The sequence below is a fragment of the Schistocerca piceifrons genome, chromosome 10, assembly GCF_021461385.2.
Source record: "Schistocerca piceifrons isolate TAMUIC-IGC-003096 chromosome 10, iqSchPice1.1, whole genome shotgun sequence".
NCBI classification, from domain to species: Eukaryota; Metazoa; Arthropoda; class Insecta; order Orthoptera; family Acrididae; genus Schistocerca; species Schistocerca piceifrons.
Window position 1 is genome coordinate 88,375,411 of NC_060147.1, and position 15,137 is coordinate 88,390,547.

The 15,137-nt window shown below is 42.8% G+C and overlaps 1 protein-coding gene across 2 annotated transcripts in view; it reads left to right on the plus strand.

The window, feature by feature from the left end:
• Nucleotides 1-13,547, plus strand: part of LOC124718797 (plectin) — a 212,726-nt gene extending 199,179 nt beyond the window's left edge. For both annotated transcript variants that reach the window (XM_047244409.1, XM_047244410.1), the window contains exons 17-18: nucleotides 3,509-3,682; nucleotides 11,101-13,547. In XM_047244409.1, the coding sequence (XP_047100365.1) occupies nucleotides 3,509-3,682; nucleotides 11,101-11,395 (469 nt within the window). In that variant the 3' untranslated portion in view covers nucleotides 11,396-13,547. The remainder of the gene's footprint in view (nucleotides 1-3,508; nucleotides 3,683-11,100) is intronic.
• Nucleotides 13,548-15,137: the final 1,590 nt, after the last annotated feature.

The following is a 15,137-nucleotide window of genomic DNA, read 5'->3' on the forward strand; positions in this document are numbered from 1 at the left end:
AATTCAAAATTTCTACATAAATATTTCATAGAGTAGCAACAGTTGGAGCACTCCTTTTACTAACACTTCAAGTGATTACTACTGTAGTATGTTGTTCTTATAGCTAAATTTTAATTAAATATGTACTAACAAAGGTAAGTTTTACTTTAGTTGGCCCATTAACATTGTGTAAGTTGAGGCTTTACAGTGATATAAACAAATGGGTCAGGAAACTTCCTGGCAGTTTAAAACTGTGTGCCAGACCTTTGCTTTTCATGGACAAGCGTTCTAGACTTGAAAGTTTTGCAGGAGAGCTTCTGTGGAGTTTGAGAGGTAGGAGACAAGGTACTGGTGGAAGTAAAGCTGTGAGGATCATTTGTGAGTCATGCTCGGGTAGCTCAGTCAATGACCACTTGCCTGCGAAAGGCAAAGATACAGAGTTTGAGTCTCGTGTCTGGCACACAGTTTTAATCTGCCAGGAAGTTTCAGCAGACATATTGTTCACTTGGCTGCACATGATAATCTGTCATATCTCTTACCTTGAGTCAGGAGATAGTGTTCTTTGCATCAAAGAGTACCCTCAGAGACAGTGCATTAATGTCTGGGGCACCACAGACTATCATCGAGGTGACCATTGTTGTGGCTTTGCTTGACGTGGCAGCAGAGAGTGGTGAGCAGTCAGTGGTGCACACAGCAACAACCCTGTGTATAGGAGTGGCACTGTGTTGTCCTTTCAGATGGGTCCGAGTTCTGTGAACAGCACACAATGTGTATCTGTGTGTAGAGGCTCCAAGGAGAACCAGACCAGCACCTGGTGTAATGGTATAGGTAGGGACAAGAAAAAATCATTTTATTTTATGGCTGAATTTGGTGTTATTTTTTCCCAAAACTGGTATTTTGTTGCTGAATTCATTGCTGATTTTTGGAAATTCAGTTATTTTTTTTTTGGAAAAATCGGGGTTATTTTCTACCTAATTCAGTACTGGCCTGGGGCAAATTCAGCGTTGTTGTTTTTGCCAAAGTTGATGTTCTTTTGTCAAATTTAGTGCTATAGTTTTGTAAAATTTGACATTTTTTCACCAAATTTGGGTTTTTGCATTTTTTGTGTTTTTTTTTTTTTTTTTTTTTTTTTACCAAATTTCATTAGAAGACCACATACAATTTTAGCATTCAATAACTACACCATTATTTCAGGATTTTACAAGAACCTCAGCCTTGAGGATGTTAGAAGACCAGATGCAATTTTAGCATTCAATAACTGTCAGTTACAAATATTACAAAACTAATGTCCTCAGAATTATAACACTTTTGTACAGCAAAAGAATAGATTTCAGAATATCTTACAAAAATTGCCAATTTCACACTGTTTCAATAAAAACTGATAATCTGGCATTATTTCTAGTACTATAGTTTTTGCAAAATTTACATACGCTTAGGTATAGAGTCTCATTGCTAACACAACACAATCAGCTCTGGCTTGCATAATTAATAACGTCAAGAGCAGGTGTTACATTCTTGTGTGTTAAGGCCAATGGCTGTGGCCTCTCTTTCATTTCTCTGTGACATTATCTTCCAACTGGATAATGTAGGATCACACGCTGCCTGTTCTTTCGAGACCCACCTCACTACAGGGGGTGTGAGACAGTTGCCCTGGTCAGCACATTCTCCAGATCTCTCACCCTTTGAAAACATCTGGTCATGGTTTGCCTAGAGATGGGCACGCTACCAACCTGCCAGCCACTACGATTGATAAACTCTAGGATAGAATTGCAGCAACACAGAATGTCGTATCCGTATCTGTTATCTGAGCTCAGTTCAACTTGATGCCCAGGGAGATTAGAGCCAACATTGCTGCCGGAAGTGACAGTTGTGTGTGCTAAATTTTACACTTTGTGTACTTCCAATTCATGTATGAAATTTAGTATGTATTCTTCCTAATATACTGTATGCGCACAATAAGTAAAATTTTCTTCATTTGCCATCCTTTGTGGTGTTTGAATGGACAGCAGGATACATACATGGTCCAGTCTCGTTAATGTGACCACTACCTACGTTTGACATCAATGTGCAATAACACCACAGATGGCAGAAGACAGCACTAGCAGTGAAGGGTATATAAAGCAGGTCAGAGGGGTAAGGAAAACAGTGCGATGGTTGTCGAAACGCGGAAACAGAGTGATTTATCTGATGCAGAAAAGGTATGGCCTTTGGGTTTTGGGCCAAGGGTGGAAGCATTTCCAAAATATCTGTTTGCAAGCTGCCTTGGTTAAAGTATAACATATATGGCAAAATGGCATTATGCAACACTGGTGCCGAAGCAACAGTGGTGCACTGTGGGCCACAGATGACAAGGGTGGACAACGGCTGTGGAGATATACATGGGCAAATAGACTTGCAACTGTTGCGCAACTGACTGACCCAAATAAACCAAGTGGCTACCGACAGTGTCTCTGCAATGGTCATTCACTGAACACTGCTGCATATTGGCCTCCGCAACACGCACCTCTTTCATGCACCCATGCTGAATGCTAATCATCCATGATGGAGGCTGGAATGTTCACACCATACAGCAAATGGGCATCAACTGAGCGGCAACAGGTGGCCTTTTCAAATGAATCATGTTTAATGCTCCAGTGGCGTGTATGGTGTGAAATGTATGAAAACAGTTACCCTGCAACAGTCTTCAAAACGGTTAGTGTCTGTGGAATGTTTTTGTGGTAATATCATCATTTTCCAGAAGGCACAATGGGTCAACACACGCACGCATCTATCTTTAGGGACCACGTCCACCCCTACATGCACTTTATGTTTCCTCGGCACGATGGCATCTACCAGCAAGACACTGCTACTTGTTGCACAGCTCACAGAGTATATGTATGGTTTGAAGAACACCGTGACAAGTTTACTTTACTCCTCTGGCCACTCAACTCCCAGCATTTAAACACAATCAAAAAGGATTATGTCAAGAGCTCAAGTTTTTCATTGCCATAAAATGTTTAGTGAAGGCTGAATGAATGTTGATGATGAAGACCGCAGTGGACAACCATCAACCTCACGGACGGATGTCAAGTTGGCCAGGGTGCGTGAACTCGTACGATCTTATCGAAGATTAGCCGTGAAAATGATTGCAGAAGAACTGAACATCAACTGGACCACCTCGACTGGGCTCTTTGCACCACAGATTCTCAACCGTGAAACCCAGGGCAATCGGCCGAGGAACTGGAGTCAGCACGGCTCCACAACCCTGTCAGTGCCTTCCAGTACCTCATTAATTGTCTTTTTGCATGTCTTGTAACAGTCTCTGCTGTGAAAGAGGGTTTTTCGGGCTTTTGACAGGTTGGTCACATTAATGTGATTGTACAGTTTATACGTGCGTAGTGTCATTACATTACAGGCACGGTAGTCATAAACTCTAATACACTTACAAATTAACTGCATCTGCTGACCAGTTCTGGAGTATATAGTTCCAGAGCAGAGGATTGAAGACGCTGCCAAGCTGACGGTTCCCCGTGGGTTCTGTGCTGCACAGGAATGAGGCTGCCACGAAGCCTGAGCTGTCGACGCAGATACCTACTGTAGCACCACTGGACGAGACGGCACTGGAGGCACGTGCGCAGCGGCTGAGCAGGCTGGAGGAGCAGTGCCAGCAGCTGGTGCGTCGCGTCACCAGGACGGCACACCGCAGCGACCGCCTCAGCAGCAGGTGGGTGCCATCTTCCCCCCCAGCTCTGCTACATATGTACTCCACACACCACTGTGCAGTGTGCACCAGAAGGAACTTTGTACCAGTATTATTCCATTTTCATACTGTCTGAGAGAAGAATGACTGTGTGCGATGGATAGTGACAAAGCTTTAACTATCCCCTTCTGACATAATATCAGTTGTTATTTCATCTATGCAATACTCAGTCATACAATTTTATGAAAAGTTTCATTTGACAGATTACGAGGTGTGACAATAAAGTAATGAGACTGTATTTTTTTTGCGAGATGTGGAAACCCTGCAGGCTCGCGTAGGCACAATATCTCTGACCTTGGCCTATAAGCTCCTTCAGGTTCACATCGATGCAACTGCTCAATTGAGTTGTGCTGTAATAAGTTGACATGTGTTTGTGTCTCTTGTCACGGAAATGGAACCGCATAATATTGCACAAAGGTATGCCATTTCTTTTTGCATTAAATTGGGTGAAAACAGGACGACAACTTACGGTAAGCTTCAGAAGGCTTTTGGAAAGGAGGTTATGTCAAGAGCTCAAGTTCTTTGTTGGCATAAAATGTTTAGTGAAGGCAGAACGAATGTTGAAGATGAAGACCGCAGTGGACGACCATCAACCTCACGGACGGACGTCAACTTGGCCAGAGTGCGTGAACTCGTACGATCTGATCGAAGATTATCCATGAAAATGACTTCAGAAGAACTGAACATCAATTGAGAAACAGTTCATCTAATAATAACTGAAGATCTTGGTCTGAGAAAGATTTGTGCTAAAATGGTGCCGAAAAATCTCACACCAGAACAGCGAGAAACACGGGTAAATGTGGCAGCCGAACTGTTAGAGCAAATGGGAATCAATCCAGAATTGTGGAGCCGTGTTATCACTGGTGATGAAAGTTGGTTTTTTTCAGTACGATCCAGAGACAAAACGCCAAAGTTCGCAATGGTGCTCAAAGGGATTACCCAGACCTAAAAAAGCTCGCATGTCAAAGTGAAAAGTGAAATGCATGCTTGTGTGCTTCTTTGATGCCAAGAGAATTGTTTATAAAGAGTGGGTGCCTCCTGGACAAACAGTTAACCAATATTACTACAAAGAAATTTTAGAAAAATTTCGTAAAAGAGTTCTTCGTGTCCGTGCCAACATTGCTGATAATTGGATTCCGCATCAGGACAATGCGCCATCTCATACTGCTCTGTCAGTACAGCAATTTTTGACCTCAAAACAAATTTCAGTACTACCACAGCCACCTTATTCACCAGATATTGCTCCATGCGACTTCTTTCTATTTCCAAGAGTCAAAATGGCAGTCAAGGGACACCATTTTCTAACAACACAAGATGTCGATAAAGCCGTGATGAGGATCTTGGAGGATATTACAGAAGATGAGTTCCAGAAATGTTACCATCAATGGCAGAAGCGCTGGAAAAAGTGTGTGCAGTCAGAAGGGAACTACTCTGAAGGAGACAACACAAAACTTGACTAAAACGGTAAGCAATATTTTTTTTTCACATCAGTGTCATTACTTTATTGTCGCACCTCGTATTTTGTTGCCAAGACAGTCTAAAACACCTCACCAAATGCCAGCAAAAAAATGGATATAATTATAACAATAATAAAAAATATGTCTAAATTTGATCCTGAATAAACAGGCCCAGGGTTCCTAATTTTTTAAAAAAGTAGCTTGACTCAGAAATTGTAAATCTCTCCGTTTCATCATGACAAATAAATTCAGATCTTTATTTCTTGAAGTTTTCCCAGTGGACTGAATATTCTGTCATTTCTGGGAAGTGCAGCCAAGATATTATTAACTCTGGTACCAACATGAACATTTCCAACATAACATTGCCAACTTTATAATAGATACCAACAAAAGGCCTGGTCATGATTTGCGCTCCGTCATCGCAGCCAAGTATGCTGAGCACTCCAGCTTCTCCCATCACTGTGCTATTCCAAGCAGTTGTGTGAGTGAGATGGCTATACACTGAAGGCTGCACACATGGGAAACATAGGAAGATGTGTTTGAAGCACAGTACAACTACACTCCTGGAAATTGAAATAAGAACACCGTGAATTCATTGTCCCAGGAAAGGGAAACTTTATTGACACATTCCTGGGGTCAGATACATCACATGATCACACTGACAGAACCACAGGCACATAGACACAGGCAACAGAGCATGCACAATGTCGGCACTAGTACAGTGTATATCCACCTTTCGCAGCTATGCAGGCTGCTATTCTCCCATGGAGACGATCGTAGGGATGCTGGATGTAGTCCTGCGGAACGGCTTGCCATGCCATTTCCACCTGGCGCCTCAGTTGGACCAGCGTTCGTGCTGGACGTGCAGACCGCGTGAGACGACGCTTCATCCAGTCCCAAACATGCTCAATGGGGGACAGATCCGGAGATCTTGCTGGCCAGGGTAGTTGACTTACACCTTCTAGAGCACGTTGGGTGGCACGGGATACATGCGGACGTGCATTTTCCTGTTGGAACAGCAAGTTCCCTTGCCGGTCTAGGAATGGTAGAACGATGGGTTCGATAACGGTTTGGATGTACCGTGCACTATTCAGTGTCCCCTCGACGATCACCAGTGGTGTACGGCCAGTGTAGGAGATCGCTCCCCACACCATGATGCCGGGTGTTGGCCCTGTGTGCCTCGGTCGTATGCAGTCCTGATTGTGGCGCTCACCTGCACGGCGCCAAACACGCATACGACCATCATTGGCACCAAGGCAGAAGCGACTCTCATCGCTGACACGTCTCCATTCGTCCCTCCATTCACGCCTGTCGCGACACCACTGGAGGCGGGCTGCACCATGTTGGGGCGTGAGCGGAAGACGGCCTAACGGTGTGCGGGACCGTAGCCCAGCTTCATGGAGACGGTTGCGAATGGTCCTCGCCGATACCCCAGAAGCAACAGTGTCCCTAATTTGCTGGGAAGTGGCGGTGCGGTCCCCTACGGCACTGCGTAGGATCCTACGGTCTTGTCGTGCATCCGTGCGTCGCTGCGGTCCGGTCCCAGGTCGACGGGCACGTGCACCTTCCGCCGACCACTGGCGACAACATCGATGTACTGTGGAGACCTCACGCCCCACGTGTTGAGCAATTCGGTGGTACGTCCACCCGGCCTCCCGCATGCCCACTATACGCCCTCGCTCAAAGTCCGTCAACTGCACATACGGTTCACGTCCACGCTGTCGCGGCATGCTACCAGTGTTGAAGACTGCGTTGGAGCTTCGTATGCCACGGCAAACTGGCTGACACTGACGGCGGCGGTGCACAAATGCTGCGCAGCTAGCGCCATTCGACGGCCAACACCGCGGTTCCTGGTGTGTCCGCTGTGCCGTGCGTGTGATCATTGCTAGTACAGCCCTCTCGCAGTGTCCGGAGCAAGTATGGTGGGTTTGACACACCGGTGTCAATGTGTTCTTTTTTCCATTTCCAGGAGTGTATTTCTCAGAGCAAAAATTGCAGCACACCTTTTTTAAGCAGAATTTTATTTTTCTACCAAAGCAGTAATTTTTATTGTGTAATTAAAGAAGTACATTAGATAGTACTAATATGGTGAGCAGAACTACAGAAAGCTTCATGTACAGGCATTTAACATTAAGTTGTGATGTTTATAAATTTATACACATTTCAATTTTATAACATATAATGCATACAGAATTATGCTTCATGATACAGTCAAACATATGGAATTATGCAGATTAAAGTCTGTCACACCTGTAAGTTGGTGTGACATTGTCAATTTCATAAAAGAAAAAAAATTGCACAGATGTGTCAAAATGAACATTGAAATAACTTTAGCATCTTTTCTGTGCTGCTGAGGATATTGCTCTTGGGGTGATATTTAAGTCTTGCAAATACCTGTTCCGGACAAACAGGTTGTTGAGCTGGTGCTAAAATGTACGTCTCTCAGCCCAAGTTTAAAGTAATGGGGTACATTAGCAGTCAGAAGCGAGAATGATCTGACAAATAAAGTGAAATCCATCTTGAGTCATAAAAGTCTTGGAATCTGTTTGAGAAATCATGCTGAAATGTTTCAATTACTTAAAAATAGAAAGTCATGTCTGGTCTACAAATGACTGCCTTCACTTACAGGCAATGTTCCATGTTGTACCTGAGACTGATTTTTTCATAGGACTACTTTTTATTTGATGACATCAATTTGTCTGCCATATGTTACCAAACGATTCTCCCCTTGGATTAAGACACTTAATGAATTCAAATAATGCGTGATGTTGACCACAAAAGATTTTGTCACTTACCCTTAATTCAGTTTTTCCTTCAGCTCAACCAGCTTTCACTGCAGTTCATCAGAAGACAATTGAATTATATTATCATTGTGTCTGGTGTTGTAATGACGTTTCAGTAAGCATTTTCCAGCCATCAGTAATATGATGGCATGTTAGGCATTTTACGTAGCCTTTAAACGATATGAAAAATAAGCCAATTCCCATTTGGCACTGATGATCTTTCAGATAATATTAATAGTAGAATCAGGCTTTTTGCAGATGATGCATTTATCTATAACGAAGTGCTTTCTAAAAGAAGCTGCATAAATATTCAGTCAGATCTTGATAAGATTTCAACATGGTGCGGAGATTAGGAACTTACTCTAAATGTTCAGAAATGTAAAATTGTGCACCTCACAAAATGAAAAAATGTAGTAACTTGTAACTGTAATATTAATGAGTCACTCTTGAAAATCGACCTACTCATACAACCTGGGTGTAACACTTTGTAGGGATACGAAATGGAATGATCACATAGGTTCAGTTGTGGGTAAAGCACATGGTAGACTTTATTGGTAGAATACTGGGGAAGTGCAATCAGTTTACAAAAGAGATTGCTTATGAATCTCTTATGCAACCCATCCTAGAACATTGCTCAGGTTTGTGGGACCCATACCAGATAGGACTCACAGGGGATATTGAATGTTTACAGAGAAGGGCAGCACGAATGGTCACTGGTTTGTATAATCTGTGGGAGAGTGCCATAGAGATACTGTACGAACTGAAATGGCAGACTCTTGAGGACAGACATAAACTATCCCAAGAAGGTCTGTTAACAAAGTTTCAAGAGTCGGCTTTAAATGATTACTACAGATATACTACTGCCCCCTCAGTATCACTCACACACAGAAGCATTCGAAGAATCATTCTTGCTGCTCTCCATACATGGATGGAACAGGAAAAACCCTAATATCTGGTGCAATGGGATGTACCCTCTGTGATGCACCTCAAGGTGAAAGTAAAGTTCTATGTACTGACTTGGCAGAAAATCCTAAGAAATTTTGGTCTTATGTCAAAGCGGTAGGTGGATCAAAACAAAATGTCCAGACACTCTGTGACCAAAATGGTACTGAAACAGAGGATGACAGACTAAAGGCCAAAATACTAAATGCCTTTTTCCAAAGCTGTTTCACAGAGGAAGACTGCACTGTAGTTCCTTCTCTAGATTGTCGCACAGATAACCAAATGGTAGATATCGAAATAGATGACAGAGGGATAGAGAAACAATTAAAATCGCTCAAAAGAGGAAAGGCCGCTGGACCTGATGGGGTACCAGTTCGATTTTACACAGAGTACGCGAAGGAACTTGCCCCCCTTCTTGCAGCGGTGTACCGTAGGTCTCTAGAAGAGCGTAGCGTTCCAAAGGATTGGAAAAGGGCACAGGTCAACCCCGTTTTCAAGAAGGGACATCGAACAGATGTGCAGAACTATAGACCTCTATCTCTAACGTCGATCAGTTGCAGAATTTTGGAACATGTATTATGTTAGAGTATAATGACTTTTCTGGAGACTAGAAATCTACTCTGTAGGAATCAGCATGAGTTTCAAAAAAGACGGTCGTGTGAAACCCAGCTTGCGCTATTCGTCCACGAGACTCAGAGGGCCATAGACACGGGTTCACAGGTAGATGCCGTGTTTCTTAACTTCCACAAGGCGTTTGATACAGTTACCCACAGTTGTTTAATGAACAAAGTAAGAGCATATGGACTGTCAGACCAATTGTGTAATTGGATTGAAGAGTTCCTAGATAACAGAACACAGCACGTCATTCTCAATGGAGAGAAGTCTTCCGAAGTAAGAGTGATTTCAGGTGTGCCACAGGGGAGTGTCATAGGACCGTTGCTATTCACAATATACATAAATGACCTTGTGGATGACATTGAAAGTTCACTGAGGCTTTTTGCGGATGATGCTGTGGTGTATCGAGAGGTTGTAACAATGGAAAATTGTACTGAAATGCAGGAGGATCTGCAGCGAATTGACGCATGGTGCAGGGAATGGCAATTGAATCTAAATGTAGACAAGTGTATGTGCTGCAAATACATAGAAAGATAGTTCCCTTATCATTTAGCTACAAAATAGCAGGTCAGCAACTGGAAGCAGTTAATTCCATAAATTATCTGGGAGTACGCATTAAGAGTGATTTAAAATGGAATATCCATAAATTATATGGGAGTACGCATTAGGAGTGATTTAAAATGGAACGATCATATAAAGTTGATTGTCGATAAAGCAGATGCCAGACTGAGATTCATTGGAAGAATCCTAAGGAAATGCAATCCAAAAACAAAGGAAGTAGGTTACAGTATGCTTGTTTGCCCACTGCTTGAATACTGCTCAGCAGTATGGGATCCGTACCAGATAGGGTTGACAGAAGAGATAGAGAAGATCCAACAGAGAGCAGCGGGCTTCATTACAGGATCATTTAGTAATCGCGAAAGCATTACGGAGATGATAGATAAACTCCAGTGGAAGACTCTGCAGGAGAGACGCTCAGTAGCTCGGTACGGGCTTTTGTTAAAGTTTCAAGAACATACCTTCACCGAAGAGTCAAGCAGTATATTGCTCCCTCCTATGTATATCTCGCGAAGAGACCATGAGGATAAAATCAGAGAGATTAGAGCCCACACAGAAGCATACTGGCAATCCTTCTTTCCACGAACAATACAAGACTGGAATAGAAATGAGAACCGATAGAGGTACTCAGGGTACCCTCCGCCACACACCGTCAGGTGGCTTGTGGAGTATGGATGTAGATGTAGATGTAGAAGGTGGTTTGCAGGGTATAGATGTAGATGTAGATGTAGAACAATGTGGCTTCTCTACTTTATATTTTTTAGACAACTCTGTGGACATCACAGTATTTCTAATGTAGAACATAAATATAATTTAATGCAAGTAGTATTGCCAGCAAACTGCTTAGCACCTGACAGAGTGAATGTGTTGCTCAAGTGGCGTATGGCTGTAGCATTCATGTTTCTTTCTCTCCTCACCCCTCAGCACCACTTGCCACTTCATTCGGACTGCTAGCAGAATGCTCACTTAGCATCATTTTGCCAGGCCTGTACTAGGAGATTGGGAACTGATGTGCATTCTTTTTCAGGCTGGAGGAGTTGCACGAGCAATACGGCTCATCTTCATCACCAGAGTCGAGCCCCGCGGTGCCAGGATCACCAGTCGCGAGACGGCGCAGTCGGCTCCCACCCCCACCGCCCCCACTGCCAGCGGATTTGCCCCGCATACCTGCACCACCCCACATGCCCGCCGAGCTGCCAGTTCGCAGGTTGCCCACCGCCTCCGACACCGACTCCACCCGCGGCCACCACCCACCGCTGCTACCCTCGCAGCCGCCGGCTGCTGGCGACACGAGCGGTGGTGATGACACGGCTGAGGGCTGAGCCCGTCGGGACTCCCCGAGCTCTCTCTGCTGCTGCCACCGGGACTCCCCTGCCTCCCAGCACTGAGCACCTGCGGTGTCCAGCTCCTACACTTGAGAGTGAGAGAGAGAGAGAGAGAGAGAGAGAGAGAGAGAGAGAGAGAGAGAGAGATTGATTCATTTGCAGCACTGGGAGGACCTGCCCGGTAGGCAACAAGTACCAACATCACAATTTCAGAAATATTTCCCTCGGTTCGACACTCAACTTAAAGCTCAGTACCAGGGATTTTTGCAAACGGTGCTTAACCGTGCGACGTTTCTGCGTCTCACCCCCCGAGTGGGGTCAGAAATATAAACGCTGGCACAGTTAACTCGTCAGATTGAATGACAACTAGTATGACAACTTGTGCTTAGGTAACTTGGGTGTTAAAAGTCCTGTACACTGTTATTCTATTGAAAGGCTCTGTGATGATCATTCACAGTCAATACATCTTGTTTCTCTACAACAAGAATACTCGGGATGAAATGCGGATTTTTTCCCCTTTTTTACCATCTACATTTGAGATTCTACTATGGAGTACCTGTGACAGAGCACTGGAAACAAAGATAAAATCTTATAGGTTTTTTCTGTCAACCTGTAATAAAATTTCTATTCTCAACAGATAGGGCCTTCGGCAAGACATCAGTTATGGCTCCTACTTCTGAAGCCTTCATAAATATATTAAAAGGCTTTATTTGATAGGTGATATGAATACCAGTTCCATTCAGATAACTTCAACTGTGGCTAAAGAATAATAACAGCCAAACATAAAAACCCTGTAATGAAAATGACACTGCAGGAAAAAAGAGAGGAATCTGAGGGGTCTATAATTAGATGTACTTACCATCAACACTTTTCCAGATGTCAAGATATTGGAAAATAATAATTTTATATGCATAGCTTTAAATGACCATGTTCAAACAGAATGTGTACTGTTACGCTAGAACACAGCACAAATATGATGAGTCGAATTACTGAAATGACATCAAATGCGCCAAGTGCCCGAGACCAAATACGTAGCTCATATGTCGGGCTCAGAAATTTAAAAAGATGTATACGTTATGTACAGGCAAAGGAAACACTGAGAACTATGCAGAGAGAAAACATTATAAGACACCATTGTGCATACGAGTTTCACAATACATGACCGCCTGAGCGAGATTTTGTAAATGCAAATGTGGTAATGTTCCATGCAACTAAATGGCGTAAAGTAGTAAGATTTAAGTAACTCAAGGAAAGTACAGAAGATAATTTTGAGCTATGACCTACAGTTAGCCACCAGAAGTAAAATAATTCTCTGGCTGTTTGTGGTTCTGTCCCAGATCTTAGCAAGCAATTGAGCTATTATGCTCTCTCACTGCACCTGGAACTCTCACAAACTGATGGAGAAATAGTGTGTGGTGGCTGCTTTTAGTTATGTAGAACTATCATCTTTGAAATAATGCATCTGACAAGTTGGTGTTACTCAGGAGTGAGCAAATTCATGTTTATTGATGCGGAAATGGCACGACTGCTGAGAGAAGGGGAACGGCTGGAAAACTCTTGTTTCGAAATGTTGTTGACCCTTGTTTAAATGTCACTGCACTTATTGTACTTATGCTAAGTCACTAGCATTGATGTACTTATTACCAGCAATAGAGGCTATATGCATTATCACCCTTGCAGGTAATAGAAACCATTGTTTACTATATCACGGCCTTCAGTACGTATAAAATATATACCTGCAGTACATGCAAGATACATACATGAAGCTTTTGGAGAAGGCCATCTCCCCTTCACAGTTTGTATGGTTAGCTCCCATTCCTGCCACCTATACAGATTATTTAGACACATTATAACAAATGCGACATTTATGTAAGATTGGCGTGTCTTCGACATATATTACTGTGCCGTCAGAGTCTGCTCATCTTGAATTGTGGCATGCACCCTATGTAAGCTTCCGCTCAGGAGTTGACCCTACACATAGATGGCACAGAAACATATTTATTATATATAATGTATTATGAGAGGAATATCTTTGTGTAATCGGAAAGTTTTATGAAGTAAAGAAAAAATTGTGCATGTCTTCCGATGATCTGTTTATACAATAAATCTATCCTTTTAGCTATCAAATAAAGATTGTTCTATTTTATACCTTCCTTATTGTTCTACTGAAATTTTTGTTGTTTTGCTTCACTAAGGTATGATAAAGTAAAGCTGTCATTCAACCTGGAAATTGGTTTTGAACACCAAACTGTTTTTCTACTCACAGTCCTATCACATGTGGTATGCTGTTGCCTTCTTCTGACCTTTCCACTTAATTATCTAGTTAGAGGCAACCTACAGTTTATGTGGGCATCACACCACAGCACAACTCACAGTTTTCACAATAACAAAATTGCACTTTGTGGAATAAATGGTGAGTGACGGAAACACCTACTGGGGATCGAATTTCAGGCCTTTGAATTCTTAGCCTGGCACCTTTCCATTTAGTCACCAAGTTGCTTTATTCATTAGCATAGCAATAGTTGTACGCAGATTTACACCTGATAGAACTCTCCATATTGGATGAATTATGGACAGTGCTGCACAACATGAGAACTCTTATGTTTCCTGTGAGTAGAGACGCACAAGTTGGAAACATGAAGACACGGGCGATTTCTTCCTATCATAAACACCGGAAATGTCTTGCAATTACTCAAGAGCTGGTACTCTAATTTTCATCAAACTCATTTATCAAAATAATTAAGTAATCAAATGACATGCAGGGTTTGTTCCAAAAATTTCAAGAATAAAATTCTCCACCAAACAAAAGGGGCTAGAGTAGTGCAGTTTTTGGCAGGAACTGTGATGACGGATCTCGGCTAATGAACATGACTTGGCTCAATTGCCTCCACACGGTGGCAGAGTGAGGATACTATTCTGTGCATAGTTCGTTTTGGTGACACACCAAGATTTGAGATGCAGTGGTTAATTTAGCTGTGAAAATGACAATGAGTGCTTTGAGCATCTGTCTATGTCTCAAACACATGAAAATGTGAAGAAAGTGCAAAATATTTTGAATGGGGATTGCCACTTGAGCCTAAGAGTGATCAAATGCTTATCAGATTTTGACAAAAGGTGCAAGCAAAGGTGGTCCCAAAAATGGTGACTGATGAACAAAAGGAAATCCCGTGCTCAAGTGTCACCAGCTCTTGGGATGCCTTGAAAGTGACCCATATTTTTTCGACATGGTAGTGACAGGCAATAAGATATGGATTTTTGGGAACAATCTTGAATCAAAAAGACAAAGCAGTGAGTAGTAGACTAAAAACTCAACTCGCCCAAAGAAGGCTCACACGAGCAAATTTGAGGTTTAGGCAACCTTCTGAATCCAAAGGTGTTCTTCATAGTGAATTTGTGCCTCAAAGATAAACAGTTAGTGGCCAGTTTTACACTCAAATCCTTGTATAGTTATGGGATAATGTGAAATGTGTCCGGAAAGACGCAGCGACCAACCGGATTTTGCAACACAGCACTGTCCCGGGCCACAGCGCCATCAGTGTGCAAGAGTTTCTTGCCGGGAATGATGCGGCAACACTGCCGTACAACCCTTACTTGGCATCAAATGCCTACTGTTTCTTTCTGACAATAAAGAGAAGCTCAAAGGGACACAATCTTGGGTCATCAAAGGGAGTAAAAAGAAGATTCAACATGCTACCTTAAGGAGGTTCCCAATAACGGATTCCAGGAAGCCAATGCGGAC